General features: G+C 42.8%; 1 protein-coding gene and 1 long non-coding RNA gene across 2 annotated transcripts; one reads left to right on the plus strand and one right to left on the minus strand.

Annotated features, from left to right (window-relative positions):
* Nucleotides 1-5,697: 5,697 nt before the first annotated feature.
* Nucleotides 5,698-12,301, minus strand: LOC109434442 (uncharacterized). The gene is made up of 4 exons (XR_012498802.1): nucleotides 12,179-12,301; nucleotides 11,809-11,911; nucleotides 7,519-7,758; nucleotides 5,698-7,105 (listed from the first exon to the last, which is right to left on the minus strand). It is a non-coding gene; the product is annotated as an uncharacterized LOC109434442 (long non-coding RNA).
* Nucleotides 11,033-27,587, plus strand: TUBB6 (tubulin beta 6 class V). Its single transcript, XM_019711362.2, has 4 exons — nucleotides 11,033-11,405; nucleotides 11,840-11,948; nucleotides 13,829-13,939; nucleotides 26,092-27,587. The coding sequence occupies exons 1-4, from the start codon at nucleotides 11,349-11,351 to the stop codon at nucleotides 27,153-27,155; spliced, it is 1,341 nt and encodes a 446-aa protein (XP_019566921.1). The 5' UTR covers nucleotides 11,033-11,348; the 3' UTR covers nucleotides 27,156-27,587.
* Nucleotides 27,588-27,847: the final 260 nt, after the last annotated feature.

A 27,847-nucleotide genomic window follows, 5' to 3' on the forward strand; every position in this document is an offset into this window, starting at 1 on the left:
GCAGCTTAGTCTCCCAAATCAGCATGGAGCCTTCACACCACAGAGGTTCAGTTAGTGTTGGTAGCATTGAATTAGATCCAAAGACTGTGCCCCCAATTGCCCAGCAAACATCATGAGGGCACCTCAGAGTTCAAGAACGAATAATGATTCCCACCTTCCTCCCTCTTCACACTTGACTTATAACAAGAGACTGTACACTGTTTTCAGAGACCTCAGCCTTTGAAAGCCCTTCCCAGAAGGTCTCCTGCTCTCTTCGAGCCACTGTTCCTCAGTTGCATGGCACTCTGACTCATCTGTCTCTTCTTTGTCCACAGTGAAGGGAGAAAGCCCATCACCATGCTCTTGGCTTCTTACCTACAGAAACTGGAGGCTGTTGCCAGGCTGCCTGTGTCCTCCACTCACTGGGCTAAATCAATTCACTGTTTATTCCCGCCATCACCATTTGATTTTAGAAGTTTTCAAACATAGGAAGTAGAAAGAATAATACAGTAATAAAGCAAAGACCTATACCCTTCATCCAGATTCACCTATGGTGACATTTTGCCACATTTGCTATCTCTCTCTTCGTACATACACACACATCCTTTTTAATGAAGCCTTTAAAAACAAGCTGCACACACTATGACATTTCAGTGTGTATCTCCTACATAACTGTAATATTATCACTCTTTAAAAAATAACATCAATTAGATATCATTTAATTTCTCTAATTGTCTTCAAAATGCCAGTCAGAGATATTTTAAAAATTGGGATCCAATTAGGGTTCACACTAGCATTGGGTATGGTGTCTCACTAACGGTTCTTTCACTTCTCCTCGTATGTCAGTTTTTAAATCCTGAACAATTTTAGTGGGTTATCCTGAACTCTTTCTTTCTGAAAGGTTTCCAGCTTGTCTGTAATTAGATTTACAGAGAGACCAAAATAAGCGGTAGTAGGGAAACCTGAGGGAGAGGCACCACCCACACCTCCAGCGACCTGGCCTTTGCCTCCCAACCTGATCCGCTGTCAGGGGAGAGGAGCCCTCAGAGATGCCGCTGGTCCTGCTCCCTCTGCGCCATCTCCACCCATTTCTGAAAGGGAGGCTGTGCATCTTAAAGCAAACACAGAGGTGACTCCTACCCTTTTTTTCTTTTTCTTTTTTTTTATTAGTTTCAGGTGTACAAAATAATGTACTAGTTAGACATTTCACCCCTCACAAAGTGATAACCCCCCCCGCAATTTCTTGCTACTCTGATACATATATACCTGTTATAATTCCATTGATTCCATTCCCTATGCTGAACTCCATTTCATGCGACTATATATATATTTTAAATTATAGTTCACATACAATATTATTCAGCTTCAGCCTCAGGTGTACACTGCAGTGGCCAGGCAGCTACACCATCCATGAAGTGGTCTCCCTAATAAGACATGTTCCCATCTGACACCCTACAAAATCTTTAAAACATTATTGATTATATTCCCCAAACTGTCTTTCATATCCCCATGGCAATATTGTAGTTATCAATTTGTGCTTTCTCTCTCATCCCCACCCCGCTCCCATCTAGCAACCATCAGTTTCTCCTCTATATCTCTGAGACTATTTCTGTTTACTTTGCTCATTTATTCAGTTCTTTAGATTCCACATATAAGTGAGATGATATGGTATTTGTCTTTCTCCAACTGACTTATTTCACTTAACATAATGTTCTCTAAGTCCATCCATATCGTTCAAATGGTAAGATTTCATTCTTCTTTATGGCCGAGTAATACTCCATTGTATAAACATACCACAGTTTCTTAATCCAGTCATCTACTGATGCACTTTTCGGTTGTTTCCAAGTCTTGGCTATTGTGTATAGTGCTGCAATAAACATAGGGGTGCATATATTTTTTTCAAATTAGTCTTGGATTTCTCTGGATAGATACCTAGGAGTGGAATTGCTGGGTCATAAAGTAGCTCCATTTCCAGTTTTTTGAGATACCTCCATACTGATTTCCATAGTGGCTGCACCAATCTGCAATCCCACCAATAGTGCACAAGGGTTCCCTTTTCTCCACATCCTCGCCAGCACTTGTTGTTTGTTGATTTATTGATGATAGCCATCTTGACTGGGGTGAGGTGGTATCTCATTGTGGTTTTTATTTGCATTTCTCTGATTAGTTAGTGAGGTTGAGCATTTCTTCATATGTCTGTTTGCCATCTGTATGTCCTCTTTAGAATGGGATTTATAGATGATGTAATACAGAATTGTACACCTGAAATCTATGTAATTTTACTAACAATTGTCACCCCAATAAATTTAATAAAAAATAAAAAAATAAAAATGTCTCTTCATGTCCTCTGCCCATTTTTCAATTGGGTTGTTTGTTTTTTTGGACTTGAGTTGAGTGAGGTTTTTTTTATATATAAATTTTGGATATTAACCCATTATCAGATGTGTTATTGCCAAATATCTTCTCCCATTCAGTAGGCTGCCTTTTTGTTTTATTGATGGTTTCCTTTGCTGTGAAAAAAACTTTTTAGTTTGATGTAATACCATATGTTTATTTTTTCTTTTACTTCCCTTGCCTGAGAGGATATATCAGTAAAAATATTACTCAGGGTAATGTCTGCAAATTTACTCCCTATATTTTCTTCTAGTAGTATTATGATTTCGGGTCTTACATTTAAGTCTTTCATCCATTTTGAATTTGTTCTCATATGTGGCATAAGGAGGTGGTTCAGTTTTATTTTGTTGCATGTGTCTGTACAGCTTTCCCAGCACCATTTATTAAATAAACTGTCTTTACCCCAATGTAAATTCTTGCTTCTTCTGTTATAGATTAAATGACCATATAGGAATGGATATATTTCTGGTCTCCTTATTCTGTTCCATTGATCTGTGTCTGTTTTTATGCCAGTACCATGCTGTTTTGATTACTATAGCTTTGCAGTATAATTTGATGTCAATTCCTACCCTTTTTTAAAAATGGGAATAATGAAAAACCTCTTGGCCTGTGGGCTCATAAGGGCATCTTTCAGGACACTCCATAAGTTAGAGGGGACCTTCTTGCCAGCCAGGTGCTTCTTGCCCAGAGAGGGTGTTTTTCTGGGAATCTGGAAAGCAGAGAAGTGGAGCAGGAAGACTGTTCAGAACGAGGGAGTTCACTGTGAACTATCCAATAGCCAGCGGCACCGCTCTGCCCACGGATAAGGCGGGTCTTGCCAAGATGCTCAGCCCAGCCACCTGGTGGAAGGGCTGTGTGTCAGAGTGTGGTGTCTTCGGACAGGTGCCTTCAAGCAGCTACTGGAATGGAAGTACCTGAATTATGATCTTATAGTTCTATTTTTAAATATATTGCTGTAGTTTATACCATACTTCTCGTATAATCATCATGACAGTAACTCAAAGTAATTACCAACACCCTCCCCAAATAAGAATGCTCCTACAGTGGGTCAAGCCCCCATCGTACTGCCCCCTGCAATAATGTCCTTCATCTCCCCCATGACCCCCTCCACTCCACTTTGCTTCCACAGTCCTCTTCCTAAAATTCGTCCCTTGTTTTTCCTAGCTTCTCTCTTGGATGAAATTCCCCATCTTTTCATGTATGTTGTTCATCTTTTTCACTAAATCTTTAACATAGTATCATAGTTACTTTAAAGCCCTTATCTAACATCTGGGCCATACCTGGGTCTGGTTCTGCTTTATCTCTTAATAATGTGTTGGGGATTTTCCTTGACTTTTTGTATCATTTTATAGAGAACTGTGGAGACTGAGATAAATAATATTTGTGCCTCGAATGGGCGTGCCTCATCTCTTGTCAAAATATTAGTGTAAAAGTTTGTTAATCTAGTCAATGGTTGAACTGGGTTTGGGTTTTATTGTTGCTCCAGTTACCTTCAGGGCACCACAGCTTCACGTCCCCCAGAAAGGTTTTTTGAGTTTTATTGAGATATAATTCACCTAACATACAATTCACCCATTTAAAGTCTTCAATTCAAAGGTTTTTACTATGTTCACGAAGCTGGGCATCCATCCTCTCAACCCATTTTAGAACATTTTCATCACACCCAAGGGAACCCCTCCCTCCTTAGCCGTCACTTCCCACTCCTCATTCTCCCCAGGCCCAACGACCACTAATCCACTTTCTGTCCTACCTGGACACTTTGCATAAATGGAATCATACACTATGTGGTCTTTATGTCTGACTTCTTTCACTGAGTGTGCTGTTTGCATGGTTCATCCGCTCTGTAGCCGTATCTGCACATGTCCCAGCAGAGAATTTGGAGCATCGCGTCAGAAAATTCTAAATTCAAACCTGGCCTTTCGGAGTGTCATAAAGATTCATACATATATGTCAAAGTGGGGAACTAGACCATATTATAAATACTACACAATAACTTTTTTTTTAATTAGTTTCAGGTGTACCAGACAATGTAATGATTAGACATTTACACCCTTCACAAAATGATAACCCTACCAAGACTACTACCCATCTGACATCGTACATAGCTATTATAATACCATTGACTGTACTTTACATCCTGTGACTATATATATATACATATATATAAATTATAGTTAACATTCAATATTATTTTATATTAGTTTCAGATGTATAGCACAGTGGTTAGGCATTTATATACTCCCCCAATAAGTCCTGAATCCATTTGACATCCAACATAGTCTTTACAACATTGATTATATTCCCCATACTATGACTATTTTGTGACTACCAATTTGTACTTCCTAATCCCTTCACCTTTCTTACTCATCCCCAACTCCCTCCCATCTTGCAGTCATCAGTTTGTTCTCTGTATCTGAGTCTATGTCTGTTTTCTTTGCTCATCTATTGTATTCTTTAGATTCCAATTTGCGATCCGACCAACAGTGCACGAGGGTTCCCTTTTCTCCACATCTTCACCAACACTTGTTTGCTGCACAATAACTTTTAAATAAAGTTACAAACGAGGTGGGCCTCCAGTACACGTACCCCAGGCCCTGAAGAAGTTAGGGAGAGCCCTGGAAAGTCCCCTTCTGTCTCTGTGATCACTGTGCTGCCACCTGGCTGTAGAAATGGCAAGTTCACAGCATGCCAGCAGTTTGGGCTATTTTGTCTAATTCACATAAAAACCACCAGACATTAGGTACTTTCTGATATCAGTGTTACAGAAAAGAGGTGGGAGGCACAGAGAAGTAAACGCTGGCCCATTCTAACACATGTGAGGGACGGAGGCAGGCCTGTTTCCCAGAGTGCCTTGCACGGTGCTACATCACAGCCACACTGAAGACACTCTCAGGGCCCTCGGGAATAAGTGTTCCTCTCATATCCACTTGGCCCATGAATATGGTGCTCTGGCTGGCCAATATTTAAAAAAATATTTTATATGGAGGCCGGCCCGGTGGTTCAGGCGGTTGGAGCTCCATGCTCCTAGCTCTGAGGGCTGCTGGTTCGATTCCCGCATGGGCTGGTGGGCTCTCAACCGCAGGGTTGCCAGTTCAGTTCCTCTAGTCCCGCAAGGGATGGTGGGCAGCGCCCCCTGCAACTAGAAAACGGCAGCTGGACCTGGAGCTGAGCTGCGCCCTCCACAACTAAGACTGAAAGGACAACAACTTGACTTGGAAAGAAGGCCTGGAGGTGCACGCTGTTCCCCAGTGAAGTCCTGTTCCCCTTCCCCAATAAAATCTTAAAAGAAAAATACTATATATGAAATATCATTTTTCAAAAGAATTAGAACCCAAGAAAATATACTGTATTTTGCCCAAATTTGTGAGGGAACAATAAGGATGCTCATTATACATGGGTAGTACTAATTCCATATCTATATAAATGTTTTTAATTCTTTTATTCATGCTAATGAGTTAAAAGTGTAATTCTAGAAATCAATAATGATATCTGTATGCAAAATAATACCCTGGAATACGATATTCAGTTTTGTTGAACTTATGATGAACTTGAACTTGCAAGGATGAAGAGTTCTTGATTTTCTATGATGTGCAAATATCGTAAATTTGTTACCAATATGTAAAATTTCTTGCACCTTGTATCTGTTCTTGTGTTTTGTAATTATTTGCTACATAACATTTCTTGTACCACAATATGTTAAAAAAAATACATGCTAAAATTCTTTTACAATACAAAAAACAAGTACCTAAATGTAATCAAATACAAATTCGAATTAAAAAATTAAAATGAAAGATTTTTTCCCCTGAAAGTTTGGGCCAAAAACGTGTGTGTACATCGTACACGTCAAAATACGGTACTTACCTAGCCTGCACCAAACACAGGCTGGTATTTAACAAGTCTGCAGGATGCCTTTATAATTGGTTCATCCGTTTGTAACAGGACCCCTCAGATGGAACGGCCTGAGCCACTTCAACTCATATAGAGTTGAACTCATATGAATAGTTGAAGTTACATGCAGGCACCACTGACATTGGTTCTGGGTGCCACTTGCCAGATGAGTAGGACCTTAGCTCCCCTTTGCAGAACTTCCAGAGAGAAAAATTGACAATGCTATGTTGAAGGTGCCAGGTGGCAGAGGAGCTTAACCCAAGAGTTAACTTGGAGCTATAGCGACTCCTCCTTCACTGGTTGTGGCTGTGTGGCCAGAGCCTGCTCACCCCAGGCAACTGGAGAGTCACAAGTTTATCACAGTCCTTGGAGTCCAGGTGGAAATACCTAGAGAGAGGAATAATTACCTACCCTTCTCACAGCACGGCACAATCCCCATTTTCTGTCCTAGCATCTGCCTCCCTCTGCACAGCTGACAGGTTGGAATGGCTACTCCCTTTTGAAGAACCCATCCTCTATCCACCAAGAGTCAGATCACATAAAAGTATGATCAAATTTAAAAAAAAAGAAGAGCACAATGGTCCAAAGTCATTGCATTTGTCAAAATCTGGGGTTTTAGTTGAAAATAAGATCAGTGGTGGCCATCACCAGTCCAGTTACAGAGCCTGACCTGGCCCCTCAGGGCCTTTCCTCAGGAGCTTCTCAACATTTGGAGGGGAGAGAATGGGACCCTAACTCTTCTATCATGGCAACAGAGAAAGGGGCGAAGAGTGGTGAGCACTTGGTTTCCATCTCCTAAGCAGACCGGGGTAGCGACCTCAGAATCCTCACTCCAGATGGGCAACTGTGGAGGAAACAGAAGAGAGCATTCTGGGGAGAAGTAAAATATGATCAAAGGCACAAGAGAAGATGAGGGGCTGGAGGAGGTGGGAAGCAAGCAGACTAGAGAGCGTGGACCATGGACTTACGGAGAGCACCAAGGCCATGGACTTGGAGCTCCATTACTGCCCTCATACCTAGACACAGAGCCACTGGGAGGTGCCCCCTCAGGGCCCACATCACAACTTCAGCACCCAGGACCTCAGGATTCCCCACCCCAACCTTTCCAAACCTGATTCCAGGGCCTCTCCTCCCACAGCTGGCTGTGACACTGATGTGCACCAAGGGGACGCCCGGGAGTGGCTGCGTGTGTGGGTAAGGAGGATGAGCACAGGTGTGCACAGGGGACTCTTCCCAGTGTGGGATGAAGTCAGACACTTGTTTGTGGACCTCGTGGAGAAGTTCGTGGAGCCCTGCCGCTCTGACCACTGGCCATTGAATGATGTGCGGCTCTTCTTGAATCAGTATTCGGCATCAGTCCACTCCCTGGGTGGCTTCCGGCACCAGGCCCTCTGGGACTGCTACGTGGGTACCCTCCGTGGCTGCCTCCTGTGCCTCTATCATGACTGAGGCCCCTCTCACCACTCTGTCCACACTGACCATAAAGTTGCCATGACTCTGGAAAAAAAAGGGGGGGACAAAGGGAGGTGAGCTGAAAGTTGGGGCTGGAGGCCATCCTTCCCCCACTGCCACTGCTGATGCAAATCCCCAGGGAATCTGAGAATTCTACACTGCAGCCTGACTTTCCAGATAAGATGGTCTATCTTTAAGGCAAGAGGATAGAACACACTCTCTATGATTCTTGTAAGCTTGATTTCTAACTTCTCTATCTTTAGACATTTGTATTCTTTTGCACTGGACCCATCAATATTAGGGACAGGCCTAAGAATGGTGATGGAATCCTTTCACCCCTACTTGCAATGGGCCCGCTTCAATCCTCCATTTTCTCGTCTGCAGTAATACCTTGGAGGGTTGCTGTGATGATTCCATAAGTTTTGTACAAAAGAAACCAGCAGGGAGCCTTTGTCACCTCAGTTACCTCCCCCTCATAGCGTGGACGGTAGGCTGGGGTGCCACTCAACAGGGAAAGTCCACCAGAAACTCCAATAAATCCACTTTCCCGATCAAATCCAGGTTATAGGGTGTTCCTGAAGCCACACTGACACCTACTTTCTGGCATGTCAAATATCTCGGACTCAAATTCCCACCTAAGAAGGAGCATTGAAAAGGTGGCTATTCCCGCAAACCACAAAGCTACTTAGTGGCTTGATTCCACAGGGACTGAGTGACCAGAGCTGAGAAAAGGCTCTTCCAGGAAACATAGGCCCTCCACCTGCCAGGCTTCCTGCACCAGTAGATGGATGAAGGGTGTATGTACTTGGAATCAATAATTATATTGTGCAATGGCAATAGTCTAAATAAGGATGCTGAGTACTCAGAGGAGGGCAGCTGGGTCATCTTGGGCTCACAGTCTGACAGCATAGCATGGGCAAGACTGTGGCCTCACCTGCTTCCCTGGAAGTACCTTGTGTATAGAGATGTGGGGACCTAGAAGAAGGCAGAGAAGCAGTGTGGCAGGGTGAGTGGGAGGACGACAGGGGCAGGGATCCAAAGGTTAAGAATTAATCTCTAAAACTGGAAACATTTAGGCCCACAAGGTGGTTCAGGCGGTTGGAGCTCCATGCTCCTTACTCCGAAGGCTGCCGGTTCTATTCCCACATGGGCCAGTGGGCTCTCAACCACAAGGATGCTGGTTCGACTCCTCGAGTCCCACAAGGGATGGTGGGCTCCACCCCCTGCAACTAAGATTGGGTACCTTGAGTTGAGCGGCCGCTGAGCTCCCGGATGGCTCAGTTGGTTGCAGCCCACCACGAGGTTGTTGGTTCAACTCCCCTGAGGGATGTTGGGCTGCACCCCCTCCAACTAACAACGGCAACTGGACCTGGAGCTGAGCTGCGCCCTCCACAACTAAGATTGAAAGGACAACAATTTGACTTGGAAAAAGTCCTGGAAGTACACACTGTTCCCCAATAAAGTCCTGTTCCCCTTCCCCAATAAAATTTTAAAAATAATAATAAAATAAAATTGGAAACATTTGAAAAACTCCAAAAATTTTTTTTAAAAAGTCCATCCACCTCTTTCCAACCACACATACATTTGTTAGGATTTCCCCAAAGTTTTTACATATCTAAAAAGAAACTGCTGGTGCAAATTACAGCACATTCAACCTGGGAGGGGATGCAGTTAGAGGTTTCCAGAGTCCCTCAGCTGAAGTGTTCACATGGGGAAACTCATGCAAAAGTCTTTGGTGGATGCATAGTCACATTGAAGGTGCCATAGAATCAGGTCCCTTAGGATAATCCTTTCATTGCACAGATGAGTAAACTGAAGCCCAGAGAATTTAAGTGACTCAACACAGAGCTAGTTGGAAATAGACTGGACTTGAAATCCAAGTCACCCTGACTCACCATCCAGTGGTCATTCATTTCTACCACACAAGACCGCCCAGAAGATGGACCAGAAGTGAGGACCTAAAGACCTAATTCATGCCCAGAAGAGGTAACCTTGATTTACACCTGGGATACATTATTTGCTGCAGGAGTACCTGAGAGAATGAGCCTTGCCAGCTGGAGTTGCCCATGGTTGTGGACTGGAGAGAGTTCTACATGTCCAAGTGGTGAAGCATGCCTGTGGGAGGGCTGGCAGCAGCAGGGCTAGGTGTGTGTGTGGTGCTGGAGGCAGGGAGAGGGCCACTGAGCAGGGAGGGTGGGGGGCCCAGAACCTAGAGGGCGCTAAATGCAAGCTGCTAACAAGTGAAGGCTTTCTATACCTGCTGCGGGGCCTGAGGGTAGTAGGTTCCCAGAAGGACCTCCCCAGCAAGCACTGGGAATTGGGATGGCTGGAATAAAAAAGACAGGTCAGGGCTGCATCATATTATTAAAAGAAATGTGGAGCCATGCTTTGCATAGCAGAATTGTCTCCAAATCCCCAGGGAGAGCTTAGTTCATCCTGCAGGGATGCCCCGTCTCTCAGTGGCCCACTGAGAAGAGACAAGGAAGACAAGCTCTGTAGAACTACACTGCCCTTCTTCAGCACTGCACTCATTCAAACAGCACCCACACATGCACACGTCTCTGCGAACAGCAAAACGGGGTCCCCTGGGCTCAGAAGTCGGGAAGGTGAGGAAATGGCGGGCGTAGAGCCCAGACCTCTATGCCCTTTTGGGGCCAAACCGCTTTTCATCTCTGACTCCTGATGGAGCCACTGCGTGGACGACAGTGCAGAGGGATGTTCATTTTCCGATCCAGTCACGTATTCACTTTAAACTCCTTTACAAATGATTCGGAGTCGTCAGAATGGAACAGTACCTGTTATTTCGAGACGGAGAGGCAGGAGGGCAAAGACATAAGAACGAGTGACCGCGGTAAAGTCGGGAGGGGCGGGGGCAGGGGTCAGAGTCACCCTGAAAAGCTCCACTTTCCTGTCCCAAAGCCTTTCTATCCCCCGGGTTTAAACCCGCGGCACCGGCGGGGACCGTGCGCACTCTCCCAGGCCCGCGCAGCCCCGGAACCCACCCAGGGTGGCTCCGGGTGGGATCCTGCCTGCCCACGTCAGCTCAACAGGAACCACAGTTCCTCGATTGCCGAGTCCGAGGGGTCTCCAGTCTCTACGGGACAGGTCGGCAACTGAGGCAGCAAAATGGTGTGGGGGAGCTGCCGAGGCTGTTGGTCCTTCCCCTGCCTCTCCACTTTTAAAGTCCTCATCGTCTCATCCCATCTCCGCCCCCAGACCCGCTCCGATGAGTGCTCGAGGGACCCGCTCATTTCCCAGCCTGACTCTCCCGGCAAGAGGTCCCTCAGCTGTCCCCTGTTTGTTCTCCCTTTTGGGACCGCGCAGAGTCGAGGAGGCCCGGAGAGGATGGTCCAGGGGTAGGCGAGCCGAAGGGGGGCGCTGATGCCGGGGCAGGGAGGCCCGGCGGGTACGAAGAGCAGAGGCGGGGGGGTGGGGGGGGAGGCACAGGACCGCGGGGGCGGAGAGGGCGCGGCCCGGGAGGGCGAGGCCCGCCGCCATTGGTCCCGGCGGCCCGGGTTGGAGGGGAAAAGGGTGGAGGAAGGGCGGAGGGTCCAGTCCCCCAAGCTCGCCGCCGGCCCGCAGTTGCCGCCGCGGTCCGAAGAGTGAGTACCCCCAGCGCAGAGCCGGCACCGGCCATGAGGGAGATCGTGCACATCCAGGCGGGCCAGTGCGGGAACCAGATAGGCACCAAGGTGGGTCGGGCGCGCGTCGAGCAGGCATTGGGTTTCCCTGCGAGTGGGCAGCGTGCAGGCCTGGGGTGTCCCGGCTGGACCATGGGAGCTGGAGGACCGCGCGGAGCTGCCAGCCCGAGTGCGCACCAGCTCTGCCCCTCCGTCCTTGGAGCCCAGTCCTGCCCTGCGCGGCACCCGGGAAGTGCTGGATGGGTGGCGTGGCCGAGAAGGGGGCGTCACAACCCAGGACCCCTTGCACCACACCCCCCAACCCACACACCATCCCCACCCCAGTTGGGAGCGGCCGCCCAAGGCTCAGGCGCGCCTGGAATTCGGCAGCCGCGGCTGCACGTCCCCCGCCCCGCCAGCCCTGGGGTGAGCCGCGGGGTTGCGGTGAGAGGCGCCCTGGGCTCTGGGTTCTGACCTTGTGTTTCCCCACGTCGACCTGCTCCAAGTTTTGGGAAGTGATCAGCGATGAACATGGTATCGACCCGGCCGGAGGTTACGTAGGTGACTCGGCGCTGCAACTGGAGAGAATCAACGTCTACTACAATGAGTCATCGTGTGAGTGTCCTGGTGCGACCAGGTCCCCGCTTGAACCCAGGCCCTCCTCTCTGAGACCCCGCCCCTTCCCCGATGGACCCCGGCCATCCCCACCCAGACCCCTAACGTCCTCGCCCCGACCATCCCCCTCCCGGACCCCGCCCTTCCCTGTCGAAACCCGTCCATCCCCCTTCCGGATCTGGCCACCCCCCCCATCCCGGGACCCAGGCCAACCCTGCCCGAACTCCGACCACTTCTCTCTGGGACCCCGGCCATCCCCTTCTGGGACTGGGGTCTTCCCGGATTTTCTCCGCCTGGACCGGCGTTGGTGCTTACGGTGCGCCTTCGCGCTGGGGTAGTTTGCTCTCGTAAAAATTCACCCGGGATATAGCAGGATGCTCGGCTCCTCCCTCTGTCCCGCTGGGGCGGGAAATGCGCGGTCAGTTGATTTCAAACAGCCCAATTCTAAGCAGGTCTGAGTTTTTGAACCAGACCACCCGTTGGTGTTGTGAAATCACTTCAGTGGGTGATACCCGGCTGGCGCTCTCGCTCTCTCTGTCTCTCTCTCTCTCTCTCTCTCTCTCTCTCTCTCTCTCTCTCTCTCTCTCTCTCTCTCTCTCTCTCTCTCTCTCTTTCTGTCTCTCTCTCCAGTTTAAGATGTATCTCAGTGGAGGTTTTTGGCCAAAAATTTGAAAAGCATTCCCTTAAATTACTTTTCTGGCCCTTTGCAGACCTTCAAAAAGACTTTACACTCCCGGGAAGCTGAAACTAGACAATTCTGGGTAATTGTCTGGTGGGCTTTAGTAAAAATCCAGGCTGTGGTTTATCCAAGTTTGGAAATAATATCACCCCTGTCCTGTATATCTACGTATAACATTGTGGTTACATGTATACATTATGTCTGTAACAATTTTTATTATAAAAGTAATACAAGTCCTTCAAAACAACAAAAACTAAGACACTGAAAGAACGGCCAGAAAATGATAGATGCTACTCTTCCACACGGGACACACATTCCCAGAGATAATCACTTTCAGTTTTTTGGAGTCACATGCTGCTTGTCCACACAAGAGCTGAGAAGAGCAAGATATGTAAATCATTGGGTTTTATTCATTAAGCAGTTATGACAAAAGGTCTAACAGCAAAGCAAAGATGATGACATTTCTAGATAGCACTAAGGAAAATTCCAGTATACTTTGCATGGCCTGTTAACCTTTAGGTTCAGCTTAGTTACATCCTGTCTTCAATCTGGGTATGTGCTTAGCAGGACAGGAGTTTTAGAGCAGTTCCTGTGCGATCACATTAATCCTATCCCCACTGGGAAGAATTTCTTCCCCAACTGGCAGAAAAGAATGCTTACAAATGAAAATGCTGCACAGCCGCACTCCTTCATAAATGAGTATCTCCTGGGAAACAGCCCACAGAATGGTACCTGTAACGAAGTGCTTAGACTGTGGCTTGGGTTCATGGATGTGTGTGCATGAGGGAGGTGCCAAAAAGCAGAAAGAATGTCACAGCAGCAGGGAAATTTGCCACAACAGATAAGGTTTATTTCCATGGAACTGAAAAAGTAAAACTGCCCAACAGGAAAGAAGTATTAGGGTGAACTGGAAAATATAGGAGTCAGGAAGTCAGAAGACCTGATTTCTCACCCTGCTTATTCCTGGAACTTCCTCTGCCCGGTCATGCCTGGGCTGGTTTCCTCATCTGAAAAATTCAAGGGTGAGATTATGTTCTCCCAGTGCTAAGATTCTGTGATTCTAAGAAAGCCAGATACCCTCTCTGAGGAAACCCTGCTTTAAACATTCCAGGCAGCTGTGCTGGTGGGACTTGCTATGGGGGAGTCCATTACTCTAGAAACCAGAAAGTGACCCTTGTTGGTGGACTTTGTTCTCTTCCAGCACAGAAATATGTGCCCAGGGCTGCTCTGGTGGACCTGGAGCCAGGCACCATGGACAGTGTGCGGTCTGGGCCTTTTGGGCAGCTCTTCCGGCCTGACAACTTCATCTTTGGTAGGTTCCATCTCCTGCTTTACTTTTTTTTAAAAAAAAAAATCAGACTGATTTATGTGCAATATTAAAAACATCACACAGCAGAGAAAACCTTAAAATGGAAACCAACAGTTCCCAGCCTCATCACAGGCACCTCTGTTAAGTCTTGAGTTTTTCTTTAGGAAAGTAATCTCTGTTTCTAAATGAAATGTTTATACTGATAGTTCTTGATTTAAAAAAAATTTTTTTAGATATTAACTTCTTTCTCCCCTTATAAATTATTATAATATGATAATAATCATTTATTTTTGGTTCCTATGTTGCTCATCTTTTAAGTTCAGTGTGTTTGTACCTATATTTCTTTTCCATTGTCTATAGACAGTCGTTCTGCTTTCTTTCTAAAGACTGGTGCCATATGAGTTTTGTTTTATCAGAATTGAGCAAATCATCCCCTTCCTTCTACCTCAAAAATGATAATAGCACTTGTCCCTCTCCAAATTTCTAAAGAAAATTATGTAAAATTAAATGAAGTGGCACCTTTAGTGTTACCAGCCTCCATCACCTTGTAGCCATGGTTTTGAGTCAAGGTTACTTCAAAGTATACAGGAGGGTACAGAATCTTGGAAGATTTTATTGTTATATGAATTGATTACCTTGTAGCAGAATCAGGCAGTGACCTGTTAGAAAGGTGACTCAGCAAAATGATCATTCACAAAAAATTTATGAGTTCTTTGGGTATCATCTCTTCCTAAACATGACAACCCACAAAGCAGTGGGAAAGGTAAAACTGATAACAACGTGTAGACCAGGGCTAGGCTCTCTGGTACCCCTTTTCTGACATCAGAAAACCTAAATTATAAATATTTTTATAGTCCACAAATGGGGACATTTACATTCTTTACCTTTTGCTGAGCTAGAGACCATAATTGGCCCCAAGCAAAGATGCTTCTAGACCCTGCTGCCCAGTGTGGTAGCCACTAGCAACATGTGGCTATTTAAGTTAATTCAAGTTAAATAAGATTAGTTCACTTCATTTGTACTAGATACATAGCAATTGCTCCATTGTTACATGTGGCTCGTGCCTACCCTATTGGAGAGTGTAAACACAGAACAGTTCCATCATAGCTGAAAGATCTATTGAATAGCCGTGCTCAGGGACTTAATAGACATATTCTACCAAATTAGAGGAATTGACGATAGAAAATGAAAAGCTACTATGCAAACACATTGCCATTCATAGCCATTTCTATCTTAAGAGCTGAAGTAGAGCCTACAGGATGGGTGGCAGATTTGAAAGTTCTCCATCTGACAATTGTATTTTAATGTTAGTTACCACATACTTATTTACATTACTTCTCAAAAATTACCATTGCAACTATTGAGTAAGAAATGTGCCTAGAGGGGAAAAAAACATTACTTATCAACCGAAATCGCAATCAATCAACAAATACAATTTCAGTACCTGAAAAAGGCAGTTTCTTACAAGGAAATAAGATAATCTTAAGGCTGATTCCTGGCTTAAAGAGACTATGGTATAGAAACTGAATATGTCAAAAATCTACATTCCAACCACTTCCTCAGAAGGTACCATGTAGAGATGGTTTCATTGAGACTAACCTCTGTTATTTAAACCGTAAGTATTTAGAATATCTCGTACACAGTAAATACTTGGTAAATATTAACAACATCCTAGGAAGGCAAAGATGGTTCAACATTAAGAAGTTAGCTAATAGATTAAGAGAGAGAGCATCTTAATAGATGCCCAAAAATATTTGATAAAATTCAGTATGTGTTCCTGATTTGTAGAAGATAAAAAAAAAACCTCCTATGTAAGCTGGAAATAGAAGGAAACTTCCTTTGTTTAAGAGTTATCTACCAAATCTATACTCACTGGTGAAACCTTAGAAGTATTCCCAACAAAGTCAGGTACAAGAAAAAGATATTCAGTGTCTCTTCTGTTTTTCCATGTTCTGAAGGTGCTGGCCAGTGCACAAAGGGCAGAGAGAGAGAAAAGACACAAATCATTTAGGAGAAATGACAAAATTGTTGTTTGTAGATGGAATGACTCTCTTGGATTTTCCAGATGGATGATCCGCTGAACCATGACTAGCACTTATGACCTCAGTCCGGCAGCCAGACGCAGGATAAAAACACCTAGACATTGTTGCTACGGAGTGACCAACTGTCCTGATTTGCCTGGGACTGCAGAGATGGGGTTGGGGGCATCCCCAGAACCCTGCATTTTCAGTGCTGAAACTGGTACAGCCCCAGGCATTCTGGGACAAATTGATCACCTGAAAGGCAATAATCAATTATAAAATATAATGGGAAATATTCTATTCACAGTAGCAATAAAAATTATAAATACCTAGGGACAAAGTTTACTAGTAATTGGGAATGAAGGGGAGTCAATTAAAACAAGAAAATATTTTTCTCCTATCAGATTGGCCAGTATTTTAAAAACTGTTAGCGGCTAGTGTTGGTGAAGGCCTTTGGGGAAATAAGAGTATTAAACATTGTTCACAGAACAACTTAATAGGTTCAGCAAATCAAGAATTTTGATTCAACAGTTTCAGATCAAAGAATTTGTGAGTATTGGTCTGTAAAAATGCTGAACCCCTTTGCACGCTCTCCTGTGGTGTCCGGAAACTCTCTCATCCCTTCGCCACTTTAGTGGACTGCTCCCAGCACTCTGTGATAAAGACTTGACTGGTATAACATTAATATTCTGTATGCTGAGGAGAGAAAAAGGACAACTCTTCCCCCTTTCTTTATACAGATCAGCATCATCTTTCACTTTCTCTCACTAAGTGGCAGCTGTAGACTCTTTCTGGACCACCTCACTGGGTTACTGAGCTAGTGTAGCCAAGGAAGAACACGGAATCAAGAGAAGGGAAACTTGGCGGCTAATTTCAGATCTGTGCCACCTTTGGGGTATCATCAGTTCCCTTCTCTGGGCTTCTTCAGCTTTGCAGACTGGAATAAAGGGCCCACCTCCATAAAAATATACCTTCACATAGAACTGTGCTCATATTCTTTCTTTGAAGGTTCAATGGATTTCTGGTAAGAATCGGAGAGGATGTCATTTAAGGTTTCTTCTGAATTAACAGCTGGCTGAATCCAATCGGTCGCAGTAAACTTTACCAAACAAAATTAATACATTTCATCGTTAAGAAAACTACACTTCTTTTTGATAGGCAGTACATGTACAAGTGTGGGTATGGTACGAAATTCAGTGGAAAGCTAGTCCGTCCCTTCTCTGTCTTAGTTTGCCTCCCAGGAGGCCAAGTGCTGCTGCTGACTTTGTAAGTGTCCTTCCTGAGGCACATGAGAAGTGAATATGGGAGTTTGTGAGTTTCTATATAAAAATATGTTAAAGCTTTATGTAAAATATATTATCTTTCCTGCTTCTAAAAAGGACATGAAACAACCTCGTATAGTAAAGATAGTCATAAAACATGACACTTTAAAACATAGTCAACTATGAGCGTTAATTCAATTGTGGTTGATAATTAATTTAAGCCTGAGTTTCTGGCAACTAAATTCCAAAAAGGAAGTACAGTGAGGGACATGCTTGTCATCATCTCAAGGATCTATCCATTCTTTTAAAAAGGGAGATCCTCCTTCATTCTAAATTATTTGTATTTTTTAATTTTTACTTTGCTTTATTTGACAAAAACTAATATATAGCCACATTATTAAAAATTAAAAACTAGAATAAAAAATTATTCCATATGCTCATTATAGTATAATAATTGTTGGCACTGAGGTGTATTTTCATCCTTTGTTTCTTTCTTCTGATTTTTATTAGTTGTAAATGCTATTACTTTTATCTTTTTTCCTACTATTACACTATAAGCCATATTCCATGTTAATGTGTAGTTTCTAAAATCTATAATTTTTAATAGCCACATAATGTATAATTATTTACTTAACAATCGCCAATAATCGGGGAATTATTTCTTAACAATTTTTGCTCTTCTAAAGAATACAGTAATAGAGAGTTTAGATGTTTACATCTTGGTTCACATAAATTTGTCTGTTTCTAACTCTGATCACAGAATAGTTTCTCAAAAGTAAAATTATTGGGTGAAAGAGTTTGAACATACCTGAAACCCTTTATACTTTTGTCATAGTCTTTCCAGTTAGTTAATGCCACCAACAAGTGTTTGAGAGCAGTTTTTGCTCTGCTTTTGCCTGAAATTAAACTTTACAAGAAATATGTAAACCAACTGTTTATTCTATAAGGGACTCTGAGCAATATAATTGACAATGCTTTAAGAACTGCTTTAGGAAATGTAAAAACAATTCTGAATCTGGCTATTGTCTGTATAAATTATCAGTATAAAATAAGAAAGTATCACACACACATAAACAGGACTTACATAAAGAAACCTGATGACGATATTAAATGAAACTCAGTGAACCCTGTTTCCTCAGAGACGATTGGTTTGCTGAAACACACACACACATCCTTACTGCGTTTTGAGATAAAATAGAAAAAAAAATCCAATTCTATGTTGTTTAAACTTATGATGTTCAAACTCATATTTGTTATTTTGGGCTTTGTGTAATTTTGGTATGTTTTATTTCGTAAAATGGGTGGTAGGTAAGTAGATATTCGTATCCTTTTACATGCCTTAAATCTGTCATAAGAAATGTTATGATGAGGCTATGGCAGCTGTTCATGCACTTTCTGGAGGTCTCTAGTAGGACACCAGACGCCGTGTGCTTTCTGCCTCACTTTCTCACTGTCCCAGCCCAGACATCTGCTCAGGAGTCAGGCCTCACCCTCAGCCCTCATTCCTGTGCATACAGAAGCTGTTGAGGTTTTAAAGAGAGTGAAATCTGTGAACTAGTTTTTTGTAATTGAATCATCACGAACTATTGACGTTGTGATAAGCTAGTTTCTCAGAGCAACAGCTTCAGCAATTGTGGAAGTTTCCTGTGATTTAATTTATTTGAACTGAATATTGGGCATGTAAGGAAGGTCTAGTCTTGCCTTTCCAGGTGTCAATAAATGCCATCAAAAAGTTGAGGAACAAATTAAGACAGATTTATAGTAACTATTTAATTATCTAATTTACTGTCCTTGAAAACCTTGAAAAATATTAGATATGATATTTGGCATTTAAATTGTCTCCAGAATTACTTCTTGCTTTTTTGCTTCTTATCAGAACATGAATCCCTATTTTTGATTAAAAATATTTAAAATTTTTAACAGATTGTACTGATGTGAAATAGCTTTATTTAACAGTATTTTTTTTACTGACATTGTTTAATTAAGAATTGTGAATTGTTTAAGTGAATATGCTTATTTTGCTAAAATAGCACATTTGTTATGTAGACTGGAGGGTGCATCCAGAATGTATAAATATATTGTTTGGCTGAACAGTTGTTTTTATGTCATTATCCAGTTAATAAAAGAGGCAGAACTCGCTGTGAATGGGAGATGGTTCATCCCCCTCACCCATGGCTTTCTATCTCATGGTTTCAGAGTTGGTAAAATAAACCAGTGTCAGTCCATTTTCAAATATAGTTTGAAACAGTTAAAAAAAAAAGATTTGAAAAATCTTTTACAATTCTAAAAGTGAAAATCATCTGCTTTTGAGTTTTGAACATGGATATATTTTTAAGAAAAAAAACTTTTCTTGAAATTGCTGACTGCACAGTAAGATAGTGGAAAAGCGTCTTGCAGGAGAAAATGAAACACCAGAAAGAAACTTTCCTTTAATCCTCTTGCTGTACTTGTACCTTTTTCTTCCAGATTCAGGGCTAGGAGAGGGCCAGGGAGCACTTACACAACCTTAAGACTTGATCCACCCCCTAATGTGAGCTGGAGGTAAACCAGAGGTTGGACTCGAAGAAAACCCTGGGGATTTGTTGCAGCCTGACTGCCAAAGTTTAAAAATTGCAGCCTTGTGTTCTACCGTGTGGAGCTGCTGATTAATGTCACAACATTGCATTACAGAAGATGTTCAACTCATGACCCCCAAATATTTAATTGGGAACGTCCGTTGCTATGAGACAGTAGCAAAATATTTTCTGAAGTCACCAGCTTCCTCCTTTTGTCAACAGAGAAAACTTTATGGCTGATCATGCTATAAATATTAAGGAAGCTGAGTGAATGGTGGGACCTAGAGGAAGAGGAAGGGTCAAGTTCAGAATCTCTGTACACTTAGGACCAGAGTGAGCTTGATTTACTGTGGCTGTAGATCTGCCTAAAGCCACTCGTCTTTTTTCAGTTAGTAGTTTCTACTCTATTTTAATGAAATAATTGCTAGTCTCTTTGTGACAATTGCACTGTGTTCTTTTTTTGTTTGTTTTTTGTTTTTTGAGCCCCAAGTATAAAAGGCTAACCCTGATTGTAAGGCTGGCCCGGAGTTTGTTCTCCCAGGTGACTGGTTTGTTCTCCCTCCAGTTCCCGGCGCCTCCCCTGTGGTCTGGCCAGGCTGCTGCCTGCTGGGTTGAGTGGGGAGGGGGTGGACAGCAGTTTGTGGGGGCCTAGGAAGGACAATAACCATTTTCAAAAGGCTGCCAGCCAGGTTTCATTATGTGACCCCGCTGGGCGGGAAGAAAGAGAATCTCTTCAAAAGAAGGAAATGGCCACCCGAGGGGGCTGAAGTTGCCAGAGCCCTCAGGGTCTGAGGCAAGTATAGAGAGGCTGTTCTTACAGTTTATTATTAAGTAGATATATTATCTCTGCGTCATTTACTTTGAGCCATAGGTCCTGCCATACCACTAGCATTGGTGCCTTTGACTGGCTAAATGGTCTCCTGGCGTAGAATTAATTCCTGGTCATTCACAAAAGGTGAAAGCATTTCTGTAAATTGGGAGAATGAAGAAAGGTTTTATTAAAGTTAGGAAGATAAAAAGCCCATGGCAGTGTCCAGCGGTGATGGCTGTCTCGGGTAGTAAGGAGAGAAACACCAGCGGCGGGGTGGGTCGCCTGGGCAGAGTCCAGGGTCTGAGAGAGGACAGCTGCACCTATCTTCAGGTTAGCTTTTTCTTATATAGGAAAGGGGGTGTCAGTCAGCAGGTTTGAGAACTGACATCCATTCTGGGGTCTGGTCTGTTTGAAGATGATGTTATCTCCGGACTCTGGACTGGGACTCAGCCCCAGCGGCCTGGGACTTTAATGTGTCACCAGTAAAAACTGCAAGACGTTGTAAATTGGATTCCAGTGTCTGGGTGCCTAAAGATTAAGAAATTGCTATTTCCCAGGTTAGGATGTTGTTAATTAATGAGGTATGGGTTTACTTGAGAAAGGGAACAGAGTTCTTCAGTTAATCAGTGAGTGAGGGGAGAAACAGAGAAAACAGATGAATATCAGGATGGATCAAACTGCAAACAAACTAAGTCTAATTACAGGTGGCTAGATAGCAAGCTATGCAGTGAGTCAGACTGCAAACTAGCTAAGTCTAACTGCGTTATAGATTTCCTGAATTTCACCCTTACATATGGAGCAAAGACAGCAGGAGTGGAGCTGAGCTCACTAGTGAGGTGGGACTAAGACAGGCACAGGGGCCAGCCCTGGTCTGTTTCAGACCGGCAGTTCTGCACTCCTGGAAACATCACTATTTAATACTTAAACATGTTTAATGTTTCCATTACAAAGTTAAACTTTCCACACATTTTTATTTTCAAACAATATACGGGTATATAGTATAAATAGGTTTATGAAACCTCTCACCCCTTCCACTGATGGCTCCTGAGATTTTAGTCCCTGGGGATAATTAAGTGCTGTAGATGGTGGAGGTGTGTCCTGCCTGACCTTTTCTATGTACCCATGCACCTTAGTGCATGTGCACAAGTGCACACACACACACACACACACACACACACACAAAGTTGATTTTGTTTTTGGAAAATAGGATCATGCTACACATACCATTTTGTAGCTTTTTGAAAAGGTCGTTAACATCTCAGACATCCCCCATGACACAGTAATTTAATCACAGTAACTTTCCATTGTGTGTATGTCATTTAATAATTCCCCACTTACTGATGACACTTCAAAATTTTCCTTAGGAGCATGTTTTCATAATTTTCTTTTGAATTATTGTAAAATACGTGTATGTTTAGTTAACTTGGTATAAGCAAAGATGTTGAAACTGAACTCCATATAATCCCATTCTTCAGAGAAAAGCATAGTTATTAGTTCAGTGTGTATTTTCTCCAATTTATTTCCAAAATGCATTTTTTAAAAAGTTAAAAACATTCATTTTGAGAGCTAGCTAGGTAAAACATTTACATGGTCCAGGATTCAAAACAAACAAAGGGGTGTACAAGTTTCTTCTGGGTGGGAAGAGCTCACCCAGGCTCTTCCCAGAGGCAGCCATTCTCAGATTCTTGTGTGTCCTTTCAGGTACATTCTGTGCACATCCCAGCAAATACATATCTGTGACACACATATGATAGCCAACTTCATGTACCATTTAGTACCCTGTTTTTTTTCCTCTTAGCAATGTATTTTGAAAATCTTTCCATCTCAGGACCAGGGTTGATGGCTGATAGTATTCCTTTGAACAGATACCATCCTCTTTAAAAGACATTTATGTTGCTTCCTTTACTATTACAAGCTGCTCTTCAGGGAATATTTGTCTATATGGTATTTTGCATGTGTGTGATTACATCTAGAAAAATTTACAGAAGTAGAATTGCTGAGTCCAAAGGGACTAAACTGTTCTCCAGAGAAGCTAGTCTTCTTAAGCCTTCAGCAGCTCTAGTGTATGAAGGGGCCTTTCACCAAACCCTCACCAACACAGTGTTATCAAGCGTTTTGATTTATGTCGATTTCACAAGGGAGACATTGAATCTCCTTGTTTTTATTTGCATTTCCCTTATGAAGAACATGTCAAGTATTTGAATTTTTTTCCCTGTGAACTGTTTATATCCTTGTCCATTTTCCTAAAGGCTGTTGTTTTCCTTACTGATTTGTAGGACTTTAGATACTTAAGGAGGTTATCCTTTTGTATGTGATACAAGTCACTAATAAATAGTCAATATATTTAAAAATTACTGAATCACAGGATTGTGGTTGTTTTTCTTGTTTTACAGACTTCCATTAACACCAGTTCTGGAAGATTCACAGAACTTTGAGATAAGACTCATTCGCCCAAGAGTAGGGCCTTGGGTAAAGTGCAGAATCCATGGGTGCCCATCAGCAGACGTCAGTGAGGGCCCCCCCACCCCAAAGTGCATGAGTACCTTCCATGTATTTGTCTTATCTGACATAGCATGAGACTGGTCTCAAGAGGCAGCCTCACTGCTGTCACTGCTGCCTACCTCAGCTTCCCCGTTGGTGCACAGCATCAGGTATGGACCTGCTCACAGAGCAGAAAAGTTGGTCTCCGGGCTGTCGTTGTGACTTGTTGCCACCAGCCGAATGTAGATAAAAATCAAGTTAACCTGTGAGGATTAAGTAGGGAGAGGTCTGTACAGTGCCAGCAGTGTCCTGGCCCTGAGTTGAAAGACAAACAGGCCATGGCAGCTCTACCTCCTCTTGCTTCTGTGCACTTGATGCAATCAAATCAGCAGTGGAGTGTATCCTGGTCTCTTTCATTCAACAGAGAGAACGTTTGATCAGCGTGCTTGCTCACGGATTTGTTTTATTTTTTATACATGATTCTTCCTTTCAAAACCAGGCTTTGATATACTCATTGACTAAACAAATACAATGCCTTTTAATAATCTTCCCTGCTTCCTAAATAACTCAGAATTTTAGCTATACGTATATTACATTGCCTTATTAGCAGTGAAAGTATGAGAAACAGCAGTACCTTGTTTTTAGTTTATTATTAAATAGATATATCTTTGTATCTCTTATTTTGATTTTATTGCTTTTCATAATTTACCTTACAGTACACTATATAATTTAGTTCAATGGTTTTCCTAATATTCCTTGAAATGCATATTAACCTATCCATTTGAATTTAAAAATAAAGTCATGTTTTTCTGACAGTAAGCCCAATTTTGAGGATTGCTGATAATGAAGACTGCCTTTGCCAATTAAATGGACAATAGCTTTTATAACCTGAATAAGATAAATCTGCAACATAAACATTTTGACAAAAATATATTTAAAACAGTGTGTTAAAAATATATTGTCAAAGTTGCATTGGAATTAATATTTCAATTTTCCCAACTCTTTCTAAGTATTGTCGACTGGCAAAAAAAATAACTCTCCAGAAAATCCATGAAAAGAACGGTTTATTCGGGAAAAGAAAAAGAAACGAGGTCACCCCAGGAGTGTGCGAATCTTTCCATCTCAGGCCACATTTCCAACTGGCGCTCCAACCGGCTGCCCACATGAAGAAGAGCCCCAATTCCAAAATGGCTCTTCTATTTATTAGCATCCTTCCCCTAGAAGTTACTACAAAATTTAACAGGAAGTTAGGACTAGAGAGTTAACAAGGGCCCAACTCCACCCATAGTCCTCCCAGCTCTGTGGTTAAGCATCTTAAGATGCCAGTTAAACAAAGTGCCTGTAAGTGAAAAGAGTTAGCATTTGGTAAGTCTTGATAAAGCCTTTTGGTATCTTTCAGAAACAAAAGACTGATTGAAAACGTTGTTTCTGATTCTGCTTTCCACAAAATTTTTGGTTGAAAGATGACTTTTTGGTGCTAGATCACCATTTGATAACTCTGAAGAAGATCAAATAATTGAATGGCATTGTTAGAAGACAATTCATTCTCATTTACATATTTATGTAAATAAGATTTCTCAGTTTTATACGCAAAAACAAAGAATAAAATTGATTCCAAACCTGGTCTCATTCAGGCAATATTGAATATTCACCTTTGGAAAATGAACTGATTGAAAAAATACAGCTAAAATGACATTTTTTAACACCTTGTGATGATAAGAATTTAACAACATTCAATTTCAATTTATAATTTATTTCTGATTTTATATAGACTATATTGGATACATTTAACAGAATGATGTAACAGTTTTGTTTTTAAAAGCGAGTATTTATAGTACCCTAGAAATTAAAATTTTGTCATTTACAACTATTTGAATTTATGAAGACAAATTAGATGTCAACTTTTAAAATGTATGAGGGATATGTAGTTTTAAAATATTTTCAGGGCTACAGAGCTATAATGGTTGAAGAGCACTGTGTGATAGAAAATGTGCAGTGTTCAGAAAAGCAAAAACTAGCATAAGTCCCTGCCAGGCCTCCTCACCAGTTCTCTTTACATGCACTGATTCATATGCACATGCAGGTCTGCATTATTTAGGCTGCTCGGGAAAGATGGCTTTTCTACTGACAGAGCTTAAATTCTATAATGAAATGAAATGAAATGAAAAATGGGATTTTAAATTTAACAGCCAAACTTTCAGACTCAAAATTTCTTCCATAAAGTAAGATGTAAACAAGTAGGTTGGAGAAAATGCACCATTGTGCAAAAAACAGACTAACTAGAAGCTCTCTTTCTAGCTATTTGAATTTCTTGGATAAGAATACAAAAATCTTTCAGGTATGTTAATCTCCTTACCACCACTGGACTGGAAACAATCTGAGAGACCGAATCACTTCCTGTGTATTTACTTATAGGTACAAAGTAAATAGTTGGTGCACAGGAAATTTTGCAACAGTAATTCTGGATGATGAATGAGGGGCTCCGTTAATATGAAAAATATTACTGTTTTGAAAAGAATATTTGTACATAATACAAAATTTAGAAAGCTTAAAGGAGAGGGAAAGTAACTGTTTTTTAACGTATACATTTTTTTGCCTTTGAATTTGACCATGTGCGAGAATTACCTATTTAAAAATACACGTTATAGATGATGTAATACAGAATTGTACACCTGAAATCTATGTAATTTTACTAACAATTGTCACCCCAATAAATTAAAAAATATATTAAATAAATAAAAAATAAAAAAATAAAAATACAAATGGAATTACCTGGTCAAAATATATGTCCATTTAAAAAATTGATAGGTATTTAACTTGTCTAGAGGTGTGCTAATTCATATGCTCACCAGCAGTGTTGGTGGGTGCCAGTTTGTCCACCCCCTGACTTTGACCAATACCATATTATCTAATTGCTTCATAACATTTTTTTCCATCACCATTTAAAAAGTATTAATGCCAATGAGCGGGTCCCTCCTGTCTCACCCAATTTAAAGTGCGTGCTACTCTCTTTTGCTTATTCCAGGGCAAACCGGTGCAGGGAACAACTGGGCAAAGGGGCACTACACAGAAGGAGCAGAGCTGGTGGATTCAGTGCTGGACGTGGTGAGGAAGGAGTGTGAGCACTGTGACTGCTTGCAGGGCTTCCAGCTGACCCACTCCCTGGGGGGAGGAACAGGGTCGGGCATGGGCACACTGCTTATCAGCAAAATCCGAGAGGAGTATCCCGACAGGATCATGAACACCTTCAGCGTGATGCCCTCCCCCAAGGTCTCAGACACGGTGGTGGAGCCCTACAACGCCACGCTGTCAGTCCACCAGCTGGTGGAGAACACAGATGAGACCTACTGCATCGACAACGAGGCCCTGTATGACATCTGCTTCCGCACCCTGAAACTCACCACGCCAACCTATGGGGACCTCAACCACCTAGTGTCGGCCACCATGAGTGGGGTCACCACCTCGCTACGCTTCCCAGGCCAGCTCAATGCTGACCTCCGCAAGCTTGCAGTAAACATGGTCCCTTTCCCCCGCCTCCACTTCTTCATGCCCGGCTTTGCCCCCTTGACTGCCAGAGGCAGTCAGCAGTACCGGGCCCTCACTGTGCCAGAACTGACTCAGCAAATGTTCGATGCTAAGAACATGATGGCGGCCTGTGATCCAAGACATGGGCGCTACCTGACCGTGGCCACTGTCTTCCGGGGTCCCATGTCCATGAAGGAGGTGGACGAGCAGATGCTGGCCATCCAGAACAAGAACAGCAGCTACTTTGTGGAGTGGATCCCCAACAATGTCAAGGTGGCTGTGTGCGACATCCCTCCTCGGGGCCTCAAGATGGCCTCCACCTTCATTGGCAACAGCACGGCCATCCAGGAACTGTTCAAGCGCATCTCAGAGCAGTTTTCTGCCATGTTCCGCCGGAAGGCCTTCCTGCACTGGTTTACGGGTGAGGGCATGGATGAGATGGAGTTCACCGAGGCCGAGAGCAACATGAACGACCTGGTGTCCGAGTACCAGCAATATCAGGAAGCTACAGCCAATGATGGCGAAGAAGCTTTTGAAGACGACGAAGAGGAGATCAACGAATAGAGGAGTGTCCCTTTCTCAGACACAGTTCAGATGTTCTTTCTTTCACTCCGGTGTCAACTCTAATGGCCACCGAATGGTGCACTTGTCTAAATATATGGGTGCAGGCCCCTCCCAAATGCAATCAAATTGTACTTTCAGTCATCTGGAATAAAGAAAGTGCATTAAAATACCAGAGAATTGGTAGTCCTACCCCATCAGATCAGATGAGGGAGATTTTCTACTGGAGGACTTGAAAGAACTAATGGGCCATCAAAAATAAATAAATCTCACCTTCTATTAAGTGTTCAGCCACGTCTGAGAATTAGCGGGAAGTTAGAAACAGTGTTTTTTCATTATTTGTGATGAAACCTGAAGCTGTGCAGTGTTATCTGATATTCAAAACACAATATTGAACTTTGAAACAATGTATTCATAATAAAACACTAAAACTTTTCCTTTGTCTCTTCCAGCCTCTACTTATGTGATAATTTGTTACTTTGCATTCTCACAATGATTGTTCTGGTCTCTCTGGTCCCTTGCTGAGTAAACTGCCCCTGCAGCACACTAAAAGAACTGAGAGGAAAGAGGCTTTTCTTGAATTAATTCCAGGCTTTAAGGGTGGTAGCCAGAATTCTTCTGAGCCTAAAGGTAGTGCACATATAAAGAAAAGCCATTGTCCCCATTTGCAACAAGCATTTAGATCTCCAACAGAA

The sequence above is a fragment of the Rhinolophus sinicus genome, linkage group LG09 (genome assembly GCF_036562045.2).
Source record: "Rhinolophus sinicus isolate RSC01 linkage group LG09, ASM3656204v1, whole genome shotgun sequence".
Classification (NCBI taxonomy): domain Eukaryota; kingdom Metazoa; phylum Chordata; class Mammalia; order Chiroptera; family Rhinolophidae; genus Rhinolophus; species Rhinolophus sinicus.